Consider the following 26,431-nt stretch of genomic DNA (forward strand, 5'->3'; position numbering starts at 1 on the left):
GCAGTGCTCCGCGCCCCGGGCTGCCCGTGTGGGACGGGCGCGGACTCACTCGTCTTTTCTTCGGTGTAGGACAGAGAAGCTGATGGGTGAAGAGGCGGGCCCGGGCCGTGCTTCGGGCTGAAAGACATTCGCGGGGCCCGGCCTTAGCAATAAGTGGGTTAAATGAAAGCTTTTCCTTCTCGGAGCGCTGAGCGATCCGGTGGCCGTCACCCCAGTCCGCACCTGCGGTTGCTTGCCTCACCCGTACGGAAGCCCTCGTATCAGGAGTGCTGAGCCCTGAAATGCACTAGTCGTGAAATAAGATTTGAAGTTTGCAGGGAAGAGCTGCACCAAGGAGGGACCTCCAGGCAGAGATCCCAGTCCAGTGCCAGCCACCCTTAAATGAGGTCTAAGGGAGCTGCAGCCAGGCTGCACCCCTTCCAACTGCACAGCTGAACCGCTCTCACCTGTGCTCCCATAGCCGACTGGGTCCTTGCCCAGGTGACCAATCAGTGGTTCAGGCTACAGCTCCCATACACCAGCCTTCAGGGTAACTGTGATTTTTGAGCTTTCCTAAATATGGTACACAGTAGGTTTTTGCTGACATCATTATACGTGTGCATATACATACACGTGTACGTGCATTCTGTAATGTGGTGATAAATGATGACTGAACAAATGTTTCAATTCTCATAGCATAGAGCCAAAACATGACTGTTATCAGTTTCCTTTTTCTTTAGAGGGTTTTTTTTTTTGTATTGGTAGCTGTAGATAAATAAAAATATGTTTCTGTTAATACATGAAATTATTGTGAATAATTATAATGAGCAGTTGAACTTTGAAGTGTAAAGGCATTGCAGCTGTAAAGGATTTTGCAAGTAGGACTTGAAGGAGCTAGAACTTGTTCCATGTATTGTGGTTGGGTTAGAGGTGCATCTCTAGCACTATTAGCTTTGCCAGAGGTAACTGGAAAAACAAATAACTGGTGTGTTAGAATTTGAGCCACAAGGTGAAAGGTGCTGAAGAATGAAATCAGAACACAGTGAAAGTAGTTTACCTTAAGGATTGTTAACACAGGAACTTTAACATAAAAGTGTAGGAGCTAAGAAAGAAAAACTCGCATTGTTAACGTTTTAAATTTGAGCAAGATGGTATATGCAACTTTTAAGACAATCCTTGTAACATCTTTTGTGATCTTTGTTTTTCTTATCTTTTCCATTTACCAGAAATGTGCTGAAAGCAGACACTACAAGAGGACACTATAAGAGAAGAATCCAAGGTAAGTGCTGCATCTTAGAACTACTGCAATTTCTTTAATACAGGTTTTTTAATTCATGAAACTGTGGTATGAAACTTGTGGGTATTTTTTTTTTTTTTAGATGAGCCATGTATTATATATTAGCCATATATATATATATATATATATACTACACACACACACACACACACACAATTATTTAATAATCCTGGTAAAGTTGATGGTTTTTTGTATAAAAATGTTTAGTTTTTTTCCTCATGCAAAAAAGAATTTGGGGATATGGGTAAGTCATCTATTTTTTTTAATTTTTTATTTTTTTCCTTTGAGGACTGTCATGCTTACAAGCTTTTGCAGATTTTGAAATACCGTTTCTAAATGTTAGCACCATTTTGTTTATATTCAACAGTTACTTGACAGTGACTCAGGTTACTTTACTAGAAGAGCACGTTACAGCACGGCACTTCCAGACTGCCACCATACAGTGCGTTGTGATTAAATAGATCCTGTTATAGATGAAGATGGGAAGCTGCCTTCTCACAGGGAGTAACGGAGAATGTTGTGGTAGGATTGTACTTCAGTGTTAAGAAGACTAACCAGCTTAGTAAAATAAGGTATACAATCAATGAATGTACAGATGTTATAATTATGGAATATACCAGAGAGATTGGCTAAGCAGGTTATTATACAAAAGAGAATAGATAGAGTGCTTACCTGTGTCCTAGGCTCACTGCAAAACTCCAATAGAATGGATCTCCAGAAAGAGACCCTTCCCTGCTGGCAGTCAGCAATTAAATGGCTCTAGGAGAGGTGCAGCCAGGCTCCACCCCTTTCTGCAGCACAGGAGAATTGCCTTCACCTGTGCTGCCGTGGCTGACTCACTGCTTGCCTCAGGTGATCAATCAGAGGTTCAGGCCGTGATTCAAGCCTCCTTGATCATTTCTGAAGCCTTTCTAAGATAAAACAGAACATTATTTCACCTCTACTGAAAAAGCCAGACAAATTTTATGGCTAAGAACTGCTCAAGAGTCTGCAAGAAGAGCAACAACTACAAAATCTTCTGGATATGTGCAGAAAGTAGTATGTATCTGGAGCACTGATGTATTCCAACAAATCTGCTTGCAGCCTAAGCCAAACTGGAGTCTACTACTGGAGTATCCCAGCCAGATAGTGGAATGTAGTGAGAATAATCACGAGTGCAGTCTGACTTAAAAAGCAAAGATAATTTCCAGAGTTTACTAGGAATTTTTAATTATGGCTCTAAGAGTGTGGTGGTCTGCCTTTATGCTAACTTGCCATTTGTGTAACCACACTGAATGATGGGGTACATTTGACTTTCCTAGTGTGTAAATGCTGTCAAGATACTTCATGGAATCACATTTCTCCTCTGGTCTTAAAATGCAGTGAAAGCTACCAATAATGGACTTGGAAATATTCAACGTATTATTTCTCTGTGCTTCACCTAATCACTCGTGAAAGCCTATTGCTTCATTTGATGGAAAAGAACCCGAGATGCGACTTGGCTGGCTTCTAGAGGGTTTTGAATTGGATGGTGCTATCTCCTGCCTTGTCTGTACATTTTTTTTTATTTTTTGGACAAGTTAACCAGCTTCTGAGAGAAATATCTCAACTGATTTTGTAACCATACTCCTAAGTTTGATGTTTAGTAGAGAAGTCCTCGTCAGACAGAACTCTGATTGGCAGCAGCTGTCTGGGCAGTCAGAAATATTCACTCTGGACTGGGCATATAGGACACTCTGTCACTTGTCTGGCGAGGGTGGCAAGTGAGGCACAGTTGGGAAACTGGAGTTACTGGAAGCTTGGACTGTTAACAAATCACTAGTTTTCAGGGAGAGTAATCTCATTTGATAAGCACTTAGCTCTAAAATCACTAGTAAATGAATAAATGAACTAATAAAATCAAATTAAAATACTATTTCAGTTTTTGTTGTGTAATTTCAAATCACTTTTAATCTTATTTAACTGTTCTATCAGAAGAGGCAAGTATAGCATTAGAAATGAATAATTGATGATCTTAGTAAATAGGAAGGTACCGAATGAAAACGTAGTCATGGTCCATCTGAATATTGTAGAACTACACTAGTGAAAATATGGAGGTCACTCCAAAAGTAATACCTCCTAATTATTTCAATGGAAACTACAGCAGACATGAAGGGCACAATAACATGACTTGAGAGAGCAAATTCGCAGCTACAAAACACTATTTTTCAACATAGTCACCAGCATTAGTTGTGCTTTTTTGCCAGTGATAAACAAGACCCTGCATGCCATGGTCATAAAAACCTGTGTGCCCATCTGGAACATGAGTAGTCTTTCACAACACTATTGCCACTGCTGAAATGCACCACCTACTGCCTCATTGTATTAACAGCCACTGTTTGGTTTCCATAAATGTTCACAAGTGCTGATGAATGTCAGTGGGGGCCATTTTTTTCACATGGAGGAACTCAGTTCCACCCTTTGCTCCACCCACACTTCCACTCAGGCGCCATTCTGTCACAGTGCCACTCTGCTGCCATCTGTCACACAGCAACACCACGGCACGGAACGTTGGTGGGAAGGTTCAGCCTCTGCTGCCATCCCACCTACAGCTGCCTCTGACATCGTGGGCTGACATCACAAAATAGGAGGCATTACTTTCGGAGCAGACCTTGTATTGTCTCTTTCTAATCACGGTGGAGTAATTTGCAATTCTGCTCCATACTAAGGGTAGATATAAACAGTCCTCTCTTCTTTGTGGTTGCACTGCACTTCGTTCTGTGCTGATTAATAGTAATGCTTTCTAGGCATATTAATCATAGAATTGCTCAGATAGAAAAAGACCACCAAGATCATCAAGTCCAGCCTCGGTGTAACCATACTCCCCTACCTCTAACAGCCCTCTGCTAAATCACGGCCCTGAGCACCACATCCAAACGGATTTTAAACACATCCAGGGATGGTGACTCAACCACCTCCCTGGGCAGCCCATTGCAGTGCTGAACAACCTTTCTGTAAAGAAGTGTTTCCTGAGATCCAACCTAAACTTACCCTGGCACAACTTGAGGCCATTTCCCCTCGTCCTGTCACCAGTGAGAAGAGACCAGCCCCGCTCTCACTGCAATCACCTTTCAGGTATTGGAAGAGAGCAGTGAGGTCTCCCTTCAGCCTCCTTTTCCCCAGACCAAACAGCCCCACTTCCTTCAGTTGCTCCTCATAGGCCATATTCTCCAAGCCCTTCACAAGCCTTGCTGCCCTTCTTTGCACCTGCTCCAGCATCTCCATGTCCTTTCTGTACTGAGGTGCTCAAAACTGAACACAGCATTCGAGGTGAGGCCTCACCAGTGCTGAGTGCAGGGAGAATCGTGTTTCATGATAACCAAAATACAGGCTTAGGTAACATAGAACAGCCTGGTACGCTACTCTTCTGAAAGCAATGGGGATTGTTCTCATGTATAATTGAAGTGGTGAACTTAATGCTGAGTGCTTTAGGCCCATGGAGGCAAGAACTCAGATAAGTTGCCAGGGCTTCTTGCTTTTCCAGCATGAAGCTGGGGGCAAGACATTTTCCTTTGTTTCTGTCATGGTAAATACAATGCTAGGTCGCTTCATGTTCTGTAGTCTGTCTGCAACCCTTGATTCTTACAGGGAATATGTCTGCTACTCTTTTAGCAACATGCCTGAACAACTAGAATTAAGCCTGTTTGTAAATCAACATTTCATCTTTTCATCATGAAATAAACCTTTCATCTTTGCATCTGTAAATGAGATTTTTGTGTGCTGCATCAAGCATAGTGAGCTTGACTTCTTGACATTGATTCTTGAGCAGTTTTTATCATCTTAGGAGCCTAAATTCCTTAATAGTCACTTTGGAACAAAAGTTTTCCAGATTTTTCTTTTGTGATCGGGATTGACAGCTGCTGTAAAATTACACTGAGGCTCTCTGAGCCACCACCACAAAAATCTTCCATATCCTGAATCTCTAAAGCAAATTCACATTACAGAATATATTAAATTGTGTTCAGATTATTGTTATTAAATCCAGATGTTAATATAACAGTTGTGCACTTGTGTGATAAGCTGAATCTTTCTGACTGTTTATTCCATATTTTAAGATCTCATATTTGGGTACTTGGCTAAAGCCGTTAATTAAATGTTTGAAAACTGGTTTTAAATCTGGGCATGATGCCAAAAGCAACAGAGAGAAAGGAGTCATAGTTGAGTTCGTTTTTGATCTTCACACCAAACAGAAATGCAGATCAACCAAACGTGGAAAAAAAAATGGCAGGCTCCGTGTTTTTTCTTCCTTTATCGAAATGTGAATTTGCAAGGTAATCAGCCATAATCTGTCGTCATGAAAAAGGTGGACAGTGGCATTTTTGTTGTTGGAAGACTAGGAAACAGTTGCTTAAACTTGATTAAAAATTCTGGAGACATTAAAGTCAGTTTGCCAGACAACCCTTACTATAAATGAAAAAGAGCTCATAAAAAAATTCAAAAGCAGAGAAACTTGTGAAAATAGAGTTCCAGGTGGTATATTCCACTGAAGTCCAGTTATGTCCTTAAAGGCTCTTACATCTCACGAAGTGATGGCTTTCTCAGTACTTCCTATCCGCAGAGAAAGAGAGACACCGACACGCAGACAGGGAGGCGTGGGCATTGCTGGCTCTATCCTTTATTTTGCTCCCATTCCATAGAACATGAAAATGTACTGTTTGACGAGGTCCTAATCCTGCAAAGCTTTAAGCGCTCGTTTATGACATCAGGCTCACTGCACAAAGTTAAACACATGCTTGATGCTTTTCAGGATTTAGAAACAGATGTTAGTACAGCTTTAGGGAAGCAATGGCTGTGACTTAGCATAAGCAAGGAAATCTATAAATGTCATTGATGAGTACTCAGAGAAGTGAGCTGTGGTCTTACAAAGTGCTCATACTTAAATGTAATCTGAGTGGACGTGCTGTGTCACAGTAACCTCACTTTGTTTTAAAGCACTGTGTAAGTTGTACACGTTAGCAGTGTTTTTGGATGTAGTGAATTAGCAGTCTTTCTCCGTGTATTTGATTTTTGCATGTAAGTCACTTTTTAAGTGTGAAAGCAGAGCAGAATTTATGCTTTTTTTGCTAATCTTTCTTCGGTGATAATACAGTGAAAGAGGGACTTGGAATGTGTGTGTTTTGAACAAGGAGCTTTCTGAATACGCAAAATTACCGTACAGAAATTAATGGAATCTTTCTGATGATTGCATTTGTCTTGAATTGTACCATTTGTGTGTTACTTAGATTTTTGACTAATAAATCTAATTATTTCGGAGCATTTGGGTATTCATTATGGTATCATGTTACTTGGTAGGAAATACTTCCATAGCTTGTTTTTCAGGGCTCTTTTTTAAAATAATAATCATCATCATCATCTTAAAAACACATCCATAAGAAATATAACTTAAATCAGATTATCAGAAGGAATCCCTTGTGGTGTGATACAAGTGATGAATGTGATAACAAGACTCACTATCATGAAATAGTGAGAAATTGGTCCTAAAGCAAAGCTGAGCAGGTAACAAGTGGGTTTGGGCCTTGCTTTTACTTCTGCAAAAAAGTCCAGTGTTTCTGGAGTTCAGCTGATACAGCCTAGGTAAATACTGAGTATAGCTACAACCATCACACAGCTATGTGACCTTATGGGAATGACTGAAAACTGTTTTGTAGGTTAATGTATCACATGCTGCAATTTCATCAGGGGTTTCTGTTCAGCCAAAGGATTTTAGTAACCTATTTGTAATGGTAACAGTCACCTTGTTTCAGGTAAATAATTAATGAGAAGTCATTACTTACTGCTCAGTCTTGGTTGTTTCTGACTTTGTATGGGTTATTTACATTAATTCTTCTTCAGATCTGTGTCAGTTGTAGCAGCAGTTATACTGTGAGCTGCAAATGCTGCCAGTTTATAAAAGTGAGCAAATGCAGTCAGTTCGTGCAGAATGTAAATCATCCATGTGACTGCAGGAATTAGAAATCTTCCAGTATGAAACAAGCTTCAGAGAATCACTCTACATCTTTAGATGGTTTCAGCCATCTTTCTCTGCTTTTGTGGATAATGCAGTGTAACTGGTGATTTCTCCTGCACTCGGATCAGCATGGTGAGAGAAGCTGAGGTGTTCTGGCTGTGGCAGATCTGAGTTGAGTGGTTAATGACTCCCTCCTTCCTCTGCCAGATGTTCCACCCTTCCTCAATTTTACCAGCTTAACCACTTGATTGCTTTCTTAGCAGGTCCTGTAAAACAGGCCTAGTTTTAAGAAGGCATTTGCACAGAACTGGAAAAACAGGAAGGTGGACTCTGGGAAATGTTGAAATGTTGATGGTAACAACCTACAGCAGCCAGTAGCACATCTTTCTCTGCACTGGGAAAGTTCTGAGCAGAAGCAAATGTGGGGAACACAGGGAGAAAGTGAAAATCTGAAAACGAGGATGGATAAAGCGCTGTACAATACGTACCATTCTTTTTTTTCTTTTAAGACTAAAACAGACTGATTAACATTTCTGAATTTACTGTTTCTTAAATATTTTGGGCAGTGGTGGGGGCAGAATGTAGTCCAAAAGAAGTTCTGTAGCAGTAAGTGGATGTAGTCAAGAGATTCAACATCTAGATGTTATGGCAGATTGGGAACATCTCGTTGAGGCAACAGTCAAGGGAAGAAAAGATACAATAGGAGAAGTACATGGAGAACATTTGATGGGTAAAGTGAAAGTTGGGACAGATATAGTAGGAGAAGTGATTTACTGATACATGGCAGATGGAAAAAATTAGTGAATGTGGGAAGAGGAATTGAGAAGCAAAGGGAGTATTGAAATGATCCACAGAGCAAAGAACTGTGATCTGCTGCCAGAAAAGAAATAATGGAATTAAAATTTGAAGAAAAACCTGGGCTGTGGAAATAATATCTTAATAAATAATCCTTAGTGGATATGTTGTTTTGATCAGATTATCAGTAATTTTCTAACAGGGTCTCTAAAAAAAATAGAGTATAGTATAGTATAAGGCCTTGGATTTTTTTTGTTTGTTTTTGCAAAAGTATCTTTTAATGGAATTCAAAAACATGTCTTTGAGGAAGGAGAGGCATTAGATTTTTCAGCTTTTTTTACTGATTTATTAATGATTAAGCACTTGGTGTGTTTTGGTGCTGGTGAATTGCTTTAGCCAGTGTTTAGGAACTCTGACAAATGAACTTCAGTGACTGTCAGATGATAGAAATGTCTCAGCTATCAGAAGGAATACTAAAGTAATTACATTCTGATTGTGCTGTTGAAGAACAAAATGTCTAATATACAAATAAAATTTAAATTACTACGTAGGAGAGAAATTACAGCTTGAAATGCTTTCAGACTTAGGAGTTGTAAGCTGTGTGTTACTCTAGTTGTGATGTGTTTTTGAAATGCTCAGTAAGAGCTTTTTCTGCACTATGCAGAAGGATATTAGAAAATGATATTTAGAAATGTTTCAGCCTGTGCTGTGAGGGTTTTTCTGGCTGTCCCAGCAGCTCAGACAAGGTCATAGTAAACCAGAAGCAGGATGGTGGAAATCGTCTGACCGACCGGTGACTTTGTCAGTCAGCAGACTTGCAGATGGTGGTTCTAACAGAAGCGACCTGTGTCTGGTGACTGTTATCAGACCTACCTGGTCAATAGCTGGAGTTTAAGTTATTTTAACATTTGAAGTAGATGTTCCGGCTGTGTTAAATGGCTCTTACGGAGGGTTATCCCTGTAGTTTTTTAAGAATAAGGCGGTGTTGCACTTCCTATGTTAAAATCCATTAGCAGTGTTTTCCTTGTAATTTAGAAATACTGTGTTCTTTACTGTGAAGAGCAGTTTACCAACTATCATCTACTCACATCATATGAGTTACATTAATTCCTGAGGTTAGTACTTTCACTGTAAGTTTATAAATGTTTTCCATAAGATCTCTGAAAATGATCAGTCTTAACTGAATGAATGAAATAATTTGTTGCAGTCAGGCTTTCTCAGTTTTCGGACTGCACCCAGGTGCAGTCTTTGAATACGAGAGGCTTTTTTCTCTGTACTTATTAACTTTCTGTTGATGAAAGTCTTAAGTTTTTTAAGTAGTTCTGAAGGCCGTTACGTTTCTTCCCGTATCAGCTTCTTCTTGGATGCTGCCAGTTCTGAGTAAGGGGGGGACTCTTCTGTTTCATTTAACATGGACGGACATGAGAATGGTGATCGTTGTACAAGGAGGTTTAGTGACTTTTTTCATTTGAAATGGTAGTTAGAGATAATACTAAAAAATAGCAGATTTATGGATGCTAAAGCTGTTAAGTTTAGCAATCGATGCCAAACTCTACAGCAAACAATTCCATAGTTGGTCTGTCCTACTTATTTTTTACCAAGCAGCTTTGTAGAGAATGAAATATTGAAACATACAGTAGTTTAACAGATAAGACTTCTTTGAAAGCGGGTGTAGGCAACATAAACTCTCCTGAGCTAAAGTTTCTGCACTATTGGCCATTAGCTAATTTCAGTATGGAAAATGGAATTCCAGTTCATGTTAGTCTTGGAGTTCATGAGAAATTGTGAGGGCACAGACTGTGGATTGCAGCACTGAACTGTTTAGAACATCAGAGTCTTCAGGCACCCTACTAATAACATACTTCTGGTTATTTTAGAGTATGGATGTTGATCCGGGGATTAAGTTGGATTTACTTATTATCTTTGTGTGTACTCATAAAAAAGCAGCGAGCGATATCCCTCCCTGAGGTCTTGCTTTGTCAGCCGGGCAATGCTGGTGAGCATCTTAGAAGCATTCTTGATCTGAGAAGTAAAAAGGTTGGATTTTTTTTTGCAAAGAGTATTGTTTGATTTTTGAAGCCAAAATATTCTGTTTGCAATATATATCTTCATGCTTAATTTCCAGTGTTCAGGAAGTTGGGGATATGTGAGAGCTTTTTGTTTTGCTGTTTATTTTTTACCTTAAGCTTAAACATTTGGATTTAAGCATTCTCTTATTGTGCATTGTTACTGTATCTGTGAAAAAAACTATAACAGTTCTTGGGAAGATGCTTTGGGGTGTAAATCTAGTATAGATGATATCACTGCGTTCACATTCTGACCTTTTGTCACTACTGTATAAAAAGTCAGGTCCCTGCACACTGCATGGGGTATGAGCAGTAGAACTACCATTCAAACGCTCACTGTTTGGTTCACTGTTACCAAATATAATGTAACACTGTACTGTTAGCTTCTGGGTCAGGTGACATAATTCGGGCTTTGACTCTGCTGTATTTGGTGCAATTTGGAGAAGAGGAGAGTGAAGACTGAGGTGGAAAGAGATTGTCTTTCTGAAGCCATGAACCTAAATGTGACAGCTGGTATATAAATGATGAAACCTGGGTGCTCTTTTCCTTTAAGTGGCTTTTTAAAGTTTGCAGTGGCCTTGGTAAAGCCCTCGTTAATACTTCTAAGCCAATCAAAGTCATATTTGTCCAGTTCCAACAGCAGCTTTGGCTAACTGGAGTAAGTAGTGTGAGAACTATATTGACTATAGAATTCATTTTGACTCTAGGATAATGACAAGCACAGCAGAGAATAATTTAGTGAAGAGTTAGGAGAGTGCCGAAATTTTGTGCCACTGCCTCTTTCAGTTGAGAAAGATTGGCATTCATATCCACACAGCCTGCATGTGATGAATCCATGACACAGTGTAGGGAGCTGTGGGCACCCAGCCCGTGGGGAGCAATAGGGAAGGCTTCAAAATCTTCCAGTTGCAGATCGTCAGAGGGTTTGGTCTCAAATGACAGCGGCACATCTTAAAGCTTCCACCTTCCTTTAGTGGAAGATCTTTGGTGGTACTTTTGTCGTTACATCAGGCACCGTAAGCAAAATTGTTATAAAATAGATGAATCATTGAACTTCTAAGCTGGAAATGTTAATCTAGGTCTCCATTTTATTTCTAGTTGAAAGAAACAACGTGGAGGAGATTAAACATTTCTAGGAACTTTGCAAAGTAAAACCAGTCACTTGGGACACATCTTCTGCCATGCTTTTTGCAGGGATTACAGAGTGCTAATGAGAGAACAGAAAGGAGATTTTTAGATGTCAGCATAAATCATATGAAGGAAGTATGATTAATAGCTGCCGCTTAGGATTTTCAGAGCAGTGAATTTTTAATTCATACATTTATCTATCACGTTCTGAATTTTTCTTTTGTTCCACTAATGGGTTAAATTGTACAAGTTTTAGTTTCAGAAATTAAGAGCAAGCTGGCTGGTTGCTGTGGGAGCTAATTGAGCGCACTGCTTGCGTTGTTCATATCTGAAAGTAGCTGTGCTGGCACAATTAGCAGGCAACAAAATATCTGTGAAAAAGAATTTCTAAGCTGTCTTGAGGTTATGAATAGGGACTACTTAACCGGGTACCATCTGCCTGCGTGCGCTGAGTTGCAGTTCAGATGTACTCATCCTGATATTTGCAAGATATCTTAAATAGAAGTTCCTAGTAAGCCTTAATTGTGCTACATTATATTGAATTCATACCTAATTAGTATTTAATTTATTACTGAACATGAACAGTAATTGAATTTTGTCCTGTAATAGCTAACTGTATTTTTTAAAAGGTTACATCTTTGGCACTCCACATGCAATGTTTTGTTAACCCTTTTAATGGTGTCTAGAAATAAAGAGAAGCAAGGTGTTTCTTTTTCAAGACATTTCATTTTACAGAAATCATTCTGTAACGTTCAGTTGTGCTCATGAAGGAAGGTAGAAAGTAGCATGTTTCACAGGAAACAGTCCTGCAGTTCCTTCCTCTTTGACTTGAATCCTAATGTTTTCCTTGCTTTGTTCTATTCAAGGGCTTGGTTTACAGGCACTGAAATAAACAGAATAGCACCTGCAGCTTAGTCATGAATGGGAACATCTTGAAGTAGCAAAGCAAACAAATGAAATCATGAAGTTATACCTTTTCTGAAATGCCTTGGGTGTTCTACCAATACTCATTGTTAAAACTGAGCAACATTTCAGCTGTTGAAGAAGCCTGAACGTGTTAAAGAGTATGGACAAAGTTACTGATAAAAGTTAATTTCTGAATTGTCAGAGCTCCTATTAAAAAGCATCTAAGATATGACGGCACTAAAATATCTAGCAGTTCTGTGATGTGTTAGTATTATCAACTGTTTAACCTTGACTCTGGACTTAAGCTATCAAGTGCCTTAATAATACCAAAAGGAACATTTATGCTTTGATTTGTTTAGGTGGTCAACTTCAACACCATTTATGTTTCCCTGCCATAAGAAATCATGGACACGAGTGGCTCTAAAAGCACTGCATGCTGCTACCTCAGCACACTATCCCAGATAAAAATCATTAACGCTCACTGGTCAAGTTGAAGTGTGTTTGAAAGTGTACCTGACCTCTGAAAGCTTATTACTGTTCCAGAGATCATTGTCTCCACTGCAGGTTTTTGAGACGTTGACAAGGAGATCCAAGAGCTCCATGCACAGGACGTGCACAGGCTGGTCGGCTCACCTGCTGGATGTGGTGCTTGAGCTGTATTAAGAGCATCTTTTGTGGTGCTTCCTGACACATTACAAAATAAACAAATAAACAAATAAAATTTGCAATTCTAGTATTCTTTCCATTGCTGATTCTGGTGTTTTACAAACTGATAGCTATATCATTCGAATTTTCTGAGTTTTACAAGTTGAGAAACTGAAACCTATGTGATTTGCCAGCATGATACCATAATAAATTATGTACTGTAGCCTGGCATCCCTGATGTCTAATCTGGTGTGACAAGAATTTTATATGACATTATAGTAAAACTGTGGTAAGATCAGCCATTTGACTTGGCCTGTGTGAATGCAGTGTGATTCTGGAGGTTTTTTTCCAGCAGATTTTGAACATATCAAACTGGCTTAACTGCCTAAGTATGCTACCAATTTCATTGGTTATGCCGAATAGAATCCCAGCTCTGGTGTCCCAAGTGGCAGAGAGGTATGCATTTTCTCCTTTCTGAGGTTTTTCTAAGGAAATATCTCTTAGAGATAAAATGATTTTTAAAAAAAGAAGCATTTGTCTTCAGCAGTTAAGAAAGATAGCAACCACCTACAATCTGTGAGGACACTTACATAAGAGTCGTTTACTGTACAGTAGTTCTTTCCCAGTACTGGCATACTGCTTCTGAGTAGTTGTCAGACAAATATGAACTGATGCCTTGCTTGCAGCGTTGGTGCATGTTTTGATAATCTACTCTGAAGGTTAAGTAGGAAGATAATTTCGTTCTATGATTCATTTTATTACTCTTACCTGTTTTGCCTGATTGTGTGTAAAAAAACCCTCCAAACTTCAAATCTTTTTCAGCAGTTGCAGAGGAGTGGTTTTATTTTAATTACTACAAATAAAATGGTATTATATTTTAAAAACCTTTGAAGTAGAAAGGTTTTTCATACATAAGGGAATGGCAGCTCATACAACGTTCTAACCTTCAGGTGTGTTAGTTTGAAGGAGTGCTAACCTCTGAAGAAATAACCATTGACTTCTGTTTGTCAAATTAGCTCTGTATAAAATTATGCTTTCTCAGATGACACAGAATTATGTAGAATATTTTTACTTAGAATATTAAGATTTCCATTTAACAACATGGATGTTTTAGTGGAGTATTTTTACTCTACATGTTTCTACTGTTGTGTTTGAGTTATGTGTTACTGATATGCTTCTGTACCTTGGCCTGCTTAAAATCAAGGTAACGGTTGCAGCTGTAAACGCAGGTGGCAAATATGAAGCAATTCTTTGTAATTCTTTAGGGCTGAGTAGGTTTAAAAGGGATGAGAAAAGGGGAGCAAATGTATTTTCTTTAACTGTAATTGAATAGTGCTACAACTGTACTATGGCACACAGAATTCTAAATCAGATCACAGTTTCTCACATTTACACACGATGGCTGAATAAAGTATTCAGTGTACAGTGTTTGATTTCAAAGTAAGCGAATGTTTTCTCCTATTTTTTGTATTTCAACTGCTGCTCACCAGTCAATTGTATTACAAGTGCTGGAATGTATTTTGGCTTTTGAAAACTGAAGGTAGATGAGAGATGTCCTGCATAACTGATCTGGTTTCACAGTGAAGTAAGTGTTGCTGGTCGTAACTTCCAGCTGATGCCAAACAAGTTGTATGCATCTCCTCTAGCAGTTAAAATGAGCGTGCTGGAAACCAGTGGTGGTTTATCACCTCATAGATAAATCAGTGTACAGAAGACATTGGTTCCATAGATAGGTCTTCCTAGTTCTTTTGAGTTTCACAATTACTTTGTCAGTCAGTAAGGAAAGCCCTATTGCCGAAGACAATAGTTTGTTAATTTTGTGAGGGTTGCGTTTAGATGTTTTTCTTTTTAGGAAGTTGAACAGCTGATGTTGCCTTAGATTTTAGTGGAACAAGAATGAAGTGTTAGATGCATTGCTTGTATTTTATTGCAAGTCTGCAATTTGTCATCTTTTTGCTATACTTTCAATATTCTGTTCATTGATTCAGCAGGCAACAGATCTGAGCCAAGTTTTGACGATGTAGGTCATGGACTTTTTATATTGATACATTAGACATCTAGGATTAGATGATCCTTTGGGAAAACAGCTGGATGCCTAACTGCCAATAGGTAAAATGTCTTCCGGCATCCTTTCAGCAGATGATTGAAAGAGGACCTTCTGCATGTAGTAGCTGTGTGTAACAGCCTTACCCAGTCCCATCAGCCTTCACAGACAGCTTCTTGAGGAAATAACAGGAATAACTTTCTGGCATCTACTGTGGTGCTTCAGTGTGCACTTACCTTGCATGCCGCAGCCTGTTCCCAATTTTCTTCACAGAGTCTCATTGCTGTGAAGCTCTATGAACAAATAAATAGCGGACGTCACTACAAATTCATTTATTTATTTATGAACACATTTATTTTTAGTGGTTAAAATGGCGTACAGTTCTCGTAGAGGTTTCTCAAAAAAAATTTAAGACAAAGAATTTGTTTTGCTGGGAATTGGAAACTTTCAGATAGAGTTAGAACTCTGAACTTTGCTTTAGAGGCTTCCTGATAACCTAGCCAATTTGGATACTGTGTGAAAGCATCGTAACAGCTGGGATTTCAGATCTACAGAGAGCACTATTGCGTTACAGCAGAGCAGCAGGACAGAACAGTCACAGGTAGCAGCAGCATGGGTCGCTGGTTTTGAAGAGAGGGGATGCAGGGGGAGAATTCTGAGTGAAGTTCCCCAGAGATGGTGCAAATCGCCAGCCCTGCTGACCTTCAGAACTTAGTGAGACAAGTTACTAAGCAGCAGGAAGCTGCTCTGAGCTGGGAGCTGGGCCGGGTCACCTCCACAAGGTCCCTTTCAGTTCAGTTTAGTCAGATTCAAGCTGTTTTTTTGTGTGAGAAATCAGTCTGGTTTGAGTTGCTGTGCAGTGCTATGAGTAATGTCATCTAATGTGATTTAGAATCGGTCCTTGCCTTTCTCTTGTTGGAGCTGGACAGCCGAGCCACATTTACACACAGTTCTGAAACCAAGGCGAACAAACAGACAATGAATTAATTTGCCTCAGTGTTTTAGGACTGGTAAAATTTAAATTGATTTAAATTAATGCAAGGTATTTTATTACCTCTCGTGGAAAACAATTTAGTCAAAAGCTAACATGCAGCTTAATAAATGGGAAACCTTTCATACATGAGAGTGTTTCTGTTAATTTTTATATGGAGTTAAATTTGTGAGCACAGCTAATGTGGTTGGATCTCTTTGAAAAGCGATTCCAAGGTGTAAGTCACAGGCAGTAAATTGGGGATAAAATGCTGTGATTAAAGCAGGTAAGCAACTAAATTTTCACTTAAATTCTGCTCTGAAAAGAATTGCATGGTTAGTAATGAACTTAATTTGTGTGGGTGAGTGGGAGTTTGAGCAGAGCGTAATGTCAGTAAAACAAATGAGAGCTACGTGAATTGTGCTTCTAGAAGCTAAGAACAAAGAAAAAAATTGTGTAACACTGAGTGTCTTAATTTAATGTGAAAGCACCAATTGGCAACTATGGAAAATAACAAAAAATATGCACTTAACCATCATAATTGTTCTACTGAAGTACCAATCAAGCAGCGCTGGCTTATGTTTCCTATTTCAAATTGGTGCTTTCAGCAACATGATTCTTTTATCCCTTTCTATAGTGTAGGCCATTCTTTGGTGGTCACTGAACATTTTTGTCATCTTTAATTTTTTTTAAATGTCAGGTAACACATGAGATGTTCTGGCTGTGGTCACTGAACCACATATTGTCTGCACGTGGTCACTAAATACACACTGCAGCATGCAGGCATTTATATTCAGCATAGCAAAAGCCTGAACTTTAAATACGGGCAGCAGCAGTGTTTCCTAAGAAAAAATGATTAAAAATAATGAAACAGTTTAACATTAGGACATTGATTTTGTTTTATGGTTCTCCATGAATTGTTATTTCATATCGATCGTGTTTCCAGGAATCTGAGGGTGAACTGCATTGAAATCCGTAGTGATTTTATTCAAGTTTCAGTGATGGAAGCTCTGTGAGCATTGAAGAGCTTGTACCATGCTTCTGTATTCCTCACTGCCAACTAAGTGCCACATGAAGGATAGAAAATAAAGAATGAATGGGGATGTTTACTCCATCCTAGAAAGGACTTTACAATGAGTGGCTAGTGTGAAATAGAATTAATTTGAAAAATTTCATGGCAACAAACTTTCCGTGTCAGACATTAACTAACCCTTGTGTGGTTCTGTGGCAGCATCAAGTCCTGAATCAATACCAAAGTTGATTATTAATGCTGAGAAAAGTTTTGCAGTGCTCCAAAAAAATTAAAAGCTATTTGTATGTCGCCATACATTCATTCAGTATTTGCTAATAGAAGCTTTTGGAAAAAAAATGAACATTTGACACATGACCATGTGTCACTTGCTGGAAAAGGAGCTTGGGGACATCCATGTTAAGAGCTAACAACATAATTTTTCTGTAAGAAACTTCTCTGAACTGTTAAGTTGCTCACAAATACATTGCTTTAGTGCATTTTTCTTAAATCTGTGCTGGTTGTGGAAAAGTATTAGATGATGTAAATATAATTTTAAAGCTGAATCCTCTGTGTCGAGGAAGCAACCAAAGCTGGCAGTAACATGTCTACGTGATATTTCTTTTTTCTTTCTTTGTTAATTTTATCAGCTTCTGTGTGATTAAAAGATCGCTTGCTTTCCCTCTCTCCAGAGGATTTAACACGATGGATCACGTGGGGACAGCGGATGCTGAGGACGACCCTGGATCCCTGCCACGTCTCGCCCCCAGCCCTCACAGCGAAGCAGTGGCACACGAGTTCAAGGAGCTGTCCCTGCAGCCCAGTCACTGCTTGCCTCCTCTCAATGAGCGCAAGAACGGTGAGTGCAGCTGGAGCTGTTCTCCCTTTGCTCTGTTGTTTTCTCTGGGAATAATGATCTTTGTTTGCTTTCTTCAAATAACATCGACTGTTCTCACTTGCCTTTCCAAACCACATTTTGTGGAGTTAAAGTGCCCATAGTGTTTGCTTGTAATGGAATCTGTCCGGAACAATTTCACCCATCATGGCGGATGAAAGCCTGACCTTAAAACTCCAACTGGAATATTTTGCTCAGGCACACAGAATGGAGGCGTTGTACTTATCAATAATTTTTAAGGAATAGATTATGTACAAGAGAAGTATTAATTGCTTATTTTTGAAAGGAGTTTTATTGTTATCAGACCAAAAAAAGGAATAATTAAAAATAGATTTTTCTGCAAAAATAATACTGAGTTGAAGTTTCACATTGTATCCTAGAAAGTTTAATTCACCACTTAGTTTATGGAAGAACAATGAAAGAAAATAAGATTTACGTTTCAGAAGCCTTTCCAATATCTCTCAGTTGTTGATGTTGGCATGGCAACTGAGAAAAAACGTGCTTCCACTGTTACAGTAAGCATTGGGAAGAAATCCAAATGTAGACTGCAAATCCAAATGTAAGACTGAATCCAAATGCAGGCTCATTTTTATTGGAAAGAAGGCAGGAACCTTTTGTTTGTGGTGTTTGTTTTCCCAGGCTAATATCTTAAAATAATAAAAATTTGATTTTTTTAATATTGACTGTCAGTATTGGGAACATTGAAAGTATGTAAATGCAGTATTTGATTTTGAAGGGTTTTTTAATGAGCATTAATAGCAGTAAGCTATTAATGAATTCAGTTGCAACGGTATAAGCATTATTACATAAGGAGGCAGCTGTCTGAATATCTCTGCTTTAAAGCAGAATATGTGTCCTCCTACTAGGCTGTGCGTGTCTCGCGTACTCGGGATGTGTCCATGTCACAGCACTCTGTCTCAGAAGCACAGCACGGGGTCTGTAATTTCCCACAGGAGGCACAAGCCCCATGGTGCTTTGCTTGCACCCCCCTGACTCCTACTGAATTCCAAGCGAGAAAAACGGAATGATGGGAAAACATGGCGGGGAGAGACATAGGCTTAGCTTTTTTGGATATGGAATGAATACCACTTTGAATACTTGGGCTTGTATTTTACAATTGCTTCCTTGTTTTTGTCCGTATATGTAGATCCTGATATAGAGAAAACTGTGTTTACTGGTATATTAATAAACTATTTTAAACTAAGGGATCTGCAACTTACTTATTAGTACTTTGTCTCTATATCCTTAAGAATTCTGTAATGTAGAAGAAAGATCTGTAACTTTGTCATCTAATATTTGATATTAAATGGATAATCTATATGATCCAGGGACGTACTTTGAATCTAAAGTCAAACTTCATACATCTGAAGGCTGCTACTGACTTCATATTCGTGAAATTAAACAGCAACAATCCCTTCCAAGATGGCCAACTTCTAAATTTCTTTTTGTAAGCAATCTTGCTGAGTATGTAAAGCATATATTTATCCTGTTCATGTAATGTCATTGTTCCATTATTGTTCTGCTTTTATGAATACAGAAAAATTGCCAGACAAGCAATGAAATAAGTTGTGATCCTAAACTTATCCACATTTGCTGTTTAGTATTTCATTTTTACTTCTTTTGTATCAGATGATTGTTTCTTTTCTTAGGCACTCCTCCTGTAACTTGAAAATACTCTTGTACTTTAATAAATTAGGAAAATAATTTGTAGGTAAGTTTTGTATTAACTTCAAATACAAGCTGTTAATTATTTATTTTCCAAGGAAATATCAGCAGTAAGAGATTCTAATGCTTTGGGGCTCTGGCTTCTTGGAATAGCTGATTTTCATAAATAAGGGGAAGGGGGAGGGAATTAATAATTTGCGAAATTGCCTCTCATTCCTCTGTGCCAGTTCTCTATGCCAGTTGGTTTAAGAACAGTTAGCCTTCATTATTTATTCCTCTTATTTAGTAAAACAACTTTGTAAGTATCGGGTCTCCCAGAAAGATTTTTATGTCCTCTGTGAGGAAATTCAATTGTAGGAAGCTCACATAATGGGCCATGGCCTCACATCGTTTAGGTCCTTTTATAAGACTAAGTCATTTGTTGTTTCCAAGGCAGTTATTAGCACAAGCCTACCAATTTTAAAAACAAAAAGAACAGCAAATAGAACTGCGGAAAAGATTGAGAGTTCATATTATTGGAGAACTGTTTTGAGGAATAAAGTCTCGTAGACATGGTAAAGAAGCATTTGATGGACACCATTTATGTGGATACTATTTTCTACTCTTTTCTATTTTTTTGCTATTTCTCATACTAATTAAATGTCCTGCCACAAAGAATACTCTTCATTTAAGTAGTACTTAAATAACTCCTAAGTGTCCTGAAGAGGAGCATCCCGTTATGTTTCCTGCTGTTATGGGAAAGAAAGAGCTGACTGTCTCTGACTTTATACTGACTGGCTGTTGTTCCTGGAAGCAGAGGCCATTTTGCATTCCTGTTATTTTCCTGGAGCAACAAGAAGAGCTGTGGGCACTGCGATCTTCCAGAGCACCGAAACTATTGCTCGCCCATAATTTCAGGTTTCAGTCATTTTGGTTAACGGGAAAATTTGAGCTACGTTTTTCTAGAAGTTGTGAAAGTCAAAGTTAAAACGAGTACAAGTAAAATTTGAATTTGATTTATTGATATTTAAGAAGCTTTAAAAATTAGTATCTGTTCTAACTTTTTACCAGGACTGGATTTCTTCTGGGGTATTTTAACAAGTCAATATTTTACGAAGTCTAAGTATGAAAGACTTCCGTATACAAAAGTACAAAGGCATTTCATTGAAAAACATGGAATATTTAAGGTTTTCTGTTGAATATTTTCATGCAGGAAGCATTATATTTCCTGTGAGCTTCAGTAGTGATTCTTTAAACTTTCAGTTTACTTCCATGAAACTCTTGGATGCAGTCCAGTAGAAGGCTGAATTATTCTAGTATTGTCTGCATAGTGTTCAGCTTTTATAAGTCAGGAGAGAAACTGCATTTCAAGCTTTGTTGTTAACAGGACTAGTGTGGAAGGCTCATGGTTTGGTTTTACGTGGAGTTAATTCACAGCAGGGTAAGAGAAACATGCATTGAACTTGCAGAAACATGCCAGTAGTTGGAGATGTTACTACTGAACTCTTTTTTTTTTACGCTTCCCTTCCTTTGCCCCTAGAGATCTCATCATAGAGCAGATCTGGTGTAAGAGTTCAGGTATTCAGCTGCTCAGTATTCTTTGGTGCAAAGTATCATGGCACTAATTAACCTGCACTGAAACTGGTGTTCTTTGAGTTGACAAAGGAACACTTAGATGTGCTGGCAACTCTGTTAAGAGATCGTAACTTCCAGTTGAGGATCAGTGACAAGTAGTTTGAGGGAAACAGCATTTTAATTTTAAGCTTTTCCACCTAGTTACTAGGTGCAGGTGTTTACTCTGTGAATAAAGACTAAAAGGCAATTTGTTTGAGGAGTGAGAAAGAGAAAAGCAGCAAAATATTCTCATCCAAAATATTCTCTCCAATCTTATCCCATCAAGAAAGTATGAAACAGAAATACTAACCAGTTAACATTTCATAGTATAATTGCAGGGAAATTAATCAGAATTTTCAAATTGATTTGCAAGATAAGGTTTAATTGTAGGGCTGAAATACTTCAGCTGAGTCATCTGTAAAGCAAACACTTCAGTTATTTGGGGTTAGAAAAACAAACTGTAGAACATTATGTGAACTTGTGTGTAGTACCTCTCAGTGTATCCATTTGTGTGTTGTAACAAAGAATCATCTTTTGGGACATCATATGGTAGTCTTCTGCACTGTCAAAATTTTAAAGTTTCCCTTTTCCTTTTGAACAGCTGTTTTCAAGCTGACAGCCAAGCACAGTACTGAATTACTAGCAAATTGTCTTTGAGTTTCTCATTAGTCTGCATCTGCTTCTGGATAATTAGCAAATACATGCTCTGCATTGATTGTGTAAGCTAATTGCAATGAATTATCATGCCTTTTCTCTGGAGGCCAACTGTTGCTCAGCTTTCTAAAAGCAGCAAAAGCTACCTTTTCATTGGTTCTGCTTTTCAAAGATCTGGTAATCTAATGGCAACCACTGCTGTGTAGTCCATGTCTGTCAGGTGAGCAATTGGACTGCTCACATAAATAAGGATTGGGAAGCAGACTCTGTAGTCTTAAAAGCTCCTAAGAATACTTGTTTGTGTACACTTCACCTGTACTTGAATCTTGAAAGCCTTCTCTGCGTCAAGCTGCTGTATGCTTAGGCAGGATGGTGGCTGGGGGAGGAAAAATGTGACACAGATGAGTCTCTTGTTCGGGAGCGAGAGGAAGAAAGTTGATGACTAGGTGTTGTTTAGCTGGATGGCCGTGGAGGAAGAATGACAAAAGTAGTAGGCATCATGGCACAGCTGAAGTACTTGTCAGAACAATATGCTGCTCACACATGTACCGCACTTTCACAAGCCTGTGTCTGAGAGCCAGGAGGTGGCAGAGAGAGGGAAGGACAGGCTGTCTGCTGCTGACAGCAGGAGGGTGGATGGGGATGATGCTGTGTGCTGCCTTCCAACCTGCTATTTCAGAGCCAGAGGGTGGGAAGGGATTGCACATGCAGATACCGTCGGAAAAAAAACAACAGTACCGCAAGAGCAAAGCTTCCTGCGTGCTGAATTTGTTATTTCCCAGCACTGGTAAGCATGCCATTTTGACTGGTAGAGGTAGAGGGTTTCACCGTCACGAGCCATGCAGTCCTAGTTGTTGGAAGGTATCCGTAGAGGGAGAAGTTCCTAGCTTCTGCATTTTACAGTGCCAGCAGTTCTGGCCCATTTCACCTGGTTCCGTGACTGTAACAGGGTGGAAGGACCTGTGTCCGGGGAAAGGAGGGCAGGGAAAGACAGGGAGATGGACCAAAAAACAAAACAGCGGAAACAAGCTAAGGGAGAAAACTAATTTACCAAATATGATACCAGAATGTGAGATAGCACAATATAATACAGTATAATTGAAATTGAGGCTAATAATTAAGGCTGCTAGTTTTTGAAGGTCAGTAAGTTACTGTTGTGCAGTCGTTATCCACAGGTGAGAGCTTGGTTATACTCCTGTAATAAAATCTGTGTGTAACTGGATGGATCCCATACAGGCCATTGACTGTCCACCACTTTGCAGGGCTGCTTCAGCAATTTGTTTTGGTTGTAAATCACACTGGATCATGCATGTGCACATGCTCTATCCTCTGCATTGCTCCTCAGTTTTGCCCCATGTAGCTAATTGACATCTGCTTCTCAGAGCAGGTAAGACTCAGAGAGAAAAAAGAGTTCTGGGACAATTAACATCTTTAAGTAGAAGACAAGAGTATAAAACCATACTAGAAGAAATTAGTCCAAAGAAATCAGTGCTGCATAAGAACAATGACATTCAGGAACCAAAGCCCTAAGGTATTCAAGGTCAGATGAGAATGACAGCTTCCTGTGGGACCACCACAGGGCTTGGGGGAATTGTAGTTACTGTGAAGTTCCCAAAAAAAAAGTCCAAATGGTGGATGTTGAATACTGCTAAAGAGGATGCAGGCAGTACTCAGAACAACTGAATGAAATCTACATCACACTTAACCTAATTATATGGTTTAGATGAACTTAATGCAACAGGGGTTTGTGTTTTTTTGTTTTTTTGGTGGTTTTTTTTTTTTTTTTTTTGACATCTAGAAGAGTCACGTGTGTATTTCTTATCTTATTCTTCTTACTCTTATCTTCCACTCCTTCATTATGTAGCACTGGTAACATACGTTCTTGACATAGCTTAATGACTTCTAAACAAATTCTTAATCCTCTGTGCACTTACCAGATTTTGAGCTGCAAATTTTATACCAAGGAATCAAGTGAAATTTCACATATTCTCTGTGTGTTCACTTACATCAATTTTTCCCACTTTTTTGAGATCTCTTAATTTTTTTCTCTCCTAACAGTACAGAGTAGGTTACTGTCCATAGAATTAAATAATTTAATTTCTTGAGACAGCTGGAGAGACAAAAGTAGAGGGAAGAGAGTAGTGAGAAGACTTGAGAACAGCAAATGGAAAACAGTTTGAGTGAAAGTAAAAAACTGGAACAGAAAATGAAGTGTATTCTAAAAAACAGAGCTAGATAGAGTAATATAGACGTTTTATTTAGTGTAGCGTATAGGTGGTGTGTGCAGTGTGTACTCTGTAGAAGTATACAGAAGTACAGTGTAAGTCAGAAGTGAAGACTGGTTGTCCGCAGAGGTGGTGGAATCCTGCGGAAGTGCCGAAAGCCGTGCTGGGCACAGTGCTGAGCTGCCTGCTCCGGCTGGCCGTGCTGGAGCACGGACGTTGAACTGAAGGATCTCAAGATGTCAGCTATTCTGTGATTTGGCTCTTCTTTAAGTTTTAGCAGTCCATGGAACATCCAGTGTGAATATTCTACTGAATAATCCTTCCTAAGAACACACAGAATGTTGTAATTAAAACATAGCTGTTTGTGTTTATTTTTGTGTGTTTGTTTTCAGAAATGGCATCAATAGAAAAAACAAATGTCTTTGTGACCCTAATAAAATTTGAATGTTATCTGTTTGGAGAGAGCAAAATGAGTAGGTGCTGATTTCCCAGTAAGTCTGTCTTTGTCATTGATAGTGCCAGTTCCCACAATCCTAACATTCCCAGGGCATCAGTCAGTGTCTACAAGGAACAATTTTCAAATGTTAAAGCATGTGAAAAGACGTACAGGCCAAAACTCAGAGCTCTCTAGGGACTGTGACCTCTTAGATGCAATATATTTTCACAGGCTACATGAAAGAATTCCAGCAGGGTCATTCCATTTGGTAAACTTCTAAACAAACGTTCTGTCATTTTAGTTTGATTTATAGATTTTCTTTTTAATTATCTGCTTATTGTGAAGAGATTAGGATGAGAGACGTGACCTTTGACAGACTCAATTTAAGGCATCTGGTATATATGAAGAAATTCTGTTACAGGGATTGGCAATTGACTGATTACAAAAGATACGGAAAATATGTTTTCTTTTAAAGAGATCTCTTGATCAAACTGTCTGATTCTGACATCCTTTTTCCTGGAATTCTGTGTGGATAACTACATGCATAGCTAGAAATGAATGTTAATTTTAACTTCCAGTGTGTAATTATTATGAATTGCTAGAATCAAGTCCTAGCTGCCTGTGTTATTCTTGAAATGTTAGTGTGTGGTACAGCTGCTACAGGTAGTGTCGTACAAAGAAAACTGGTGATGTACAGAAGTTACTATGTGAGCCTTTTGCAAATCACAGGTGGCATCGCCTGGTGAATGCCTGAATGTTGTCATTTAAGATTATATATATATATGTATGTATGTATGCAGTTGAATGCATATTTTTTGCTTACATACCTTTACATTTTTATTACTTTAGGTACATATATGGGAAAGGCAGAATGGTGGGGTGTCTTTCATTTACGCTATGAACAGTGCCAGCATATGTCCTCTCCTGTATTCACTGGGAGAAGTAGCACATGCAGACTTACATGACCTTGAAAAAGCTTGTCTTTTTTTTGTGGCAAAAGCAACTGAGGGAAATGCTGACCTTAATTTGGATTTTGGTGTTTGTTACCACAGTAGGGTAAGATATTAGCAGTATTCCAAAAATCCTCAAATTTTTCATTTGACTTTTTGGAAAAAAAAAGAAAGAAGGAAACATTTGCTGTTTTACGACCAAAAGAACGTGAAGACAAAAAGCTGAAGTCTGTTAGAATCTTATGGCTGTACTTAAGATGAGCCGAATTCATCACCTCTGTTTGATGAATGTCATATGTGTGCAAAGCAAAGAACTTACGCACTGGTATAAAAAAAAGTCTTGCTTTGTTTCTACCTAACAAAGCAGGATAAAAATCTGTTCTAAGTTGGAATTTTGTAAAAACAAACAGAAAAACCCTCAGTTACAGCTCAAGTTAACACATTTTTTCGGAGAAGTATAACAGGTATTGTTTACATGAATATTTTAGTCTGTGTACTCAGAGCACCGTTTTCCTGTTTGAAGAAGTCACTGAATGAAGATGAAGAACTGAATTAACCTAGCACAGTGTGAAGAACCCAGAAACGTGTAGGAGGTTGTGCCTTCCTGCGCCCGGCGGAGCTGAGGCTGAGCGCGGCTGCCAGGTGGGCCGGCCGGCCCTCAGCACGGGATGGCGGGTTGAGGGGATGAGCCGCTGTGTGGCACGGGGTGATGGCAGCATGCAGGGAGATCCTAAGAGGCAAAGCCATGTTTCCCTATTGCATAGTTCTAAAATTCTACATCAGGCATCCGTTGTTGCATGTAGACCTGTTCCTACCCGATGCCGTGAGAGTGAAACAGTTTTTCTGAGGGGAGGTGTCCTTTATAATTTCAGGGTGAAGGATTTAAAATACCAGGGAGGGATGTGGAAAGTTTCTAGAACGACAGGGGATTTAGGCCAGAGGGAAGGGAATGTGCACCTTCTGGAGTTAACTTCAGTGTGTAGCGGCTACTTAAAATTGCATATAGCTTATTTCTTCGAAGTACAAAAAATGTGCAATAATCTTCTTTTGCCTTATGGCATGTGGCAGATCGTTTGAGGGGGATCCCTTTCCCCAAAACCTTCCTGATTGACACTGAAGCTGATGATTCACATAAGATGAATGTAAAGTGCTGGAGAGAATGGCAGATCAGGAGCCGTGGGAGGAAATGCTCCTGAAACTGCTGGGAAT

The 26,431-nt window shown here is 39.0% G+C and overlaps 1 protein-coding gene across 11 annotated transcripts in view; it reads left to right on the forward strand.

Moving 5' to 3' along the window:
* Positions 1 to 17: 17 nt before the first annotated feature.
* Positions 18 to 26,431, forward strand: part of MRTFB (myocardin related transcription factor B) — a 71,804-nt gene continuing 45,390 nt past the window's right edge. For 4 of the 11 annotated variants that reach the window (XR_002120258.2, XM_019620869.2, XM_010719713.3 and 1 more), the window contains exons 1-3: positions 20 to 153; positions 1,206 to 1,258; positions 17,497 to 17,663. Coding sequence is in view for 9 of the 11 variants with exons in the window: in XM_019620869.2 (XP_019476414.1) it covers positions 17,510 to 17,663 (154 nt within the window). In the remaining 2 variants the exon portion in view is untranslated. The other 7 variants (XM_019620868.2, XM_010719710.3, XM_019620866.2 and 4 more) reach the window with 6 other exon arrangements.

The sequence above is a fragment of the Meleagris gallopavo genome, chromosome 16 (assembly GCF_000146605.3).
Source record: "Meleagris gallopavo isolate NT-WF06-2002-E0010 breed Aviagen turkey brand Nicholas breeding stock chromosome 16, Turkey_5.1, whole genome shotgun sequence".
Taxonomy (NCBI): Eukaryota; Metazoa; Chordata; class Aves; order Galliformes; family Phasianidae; genus Meleagris; species Meleagris gallopavo.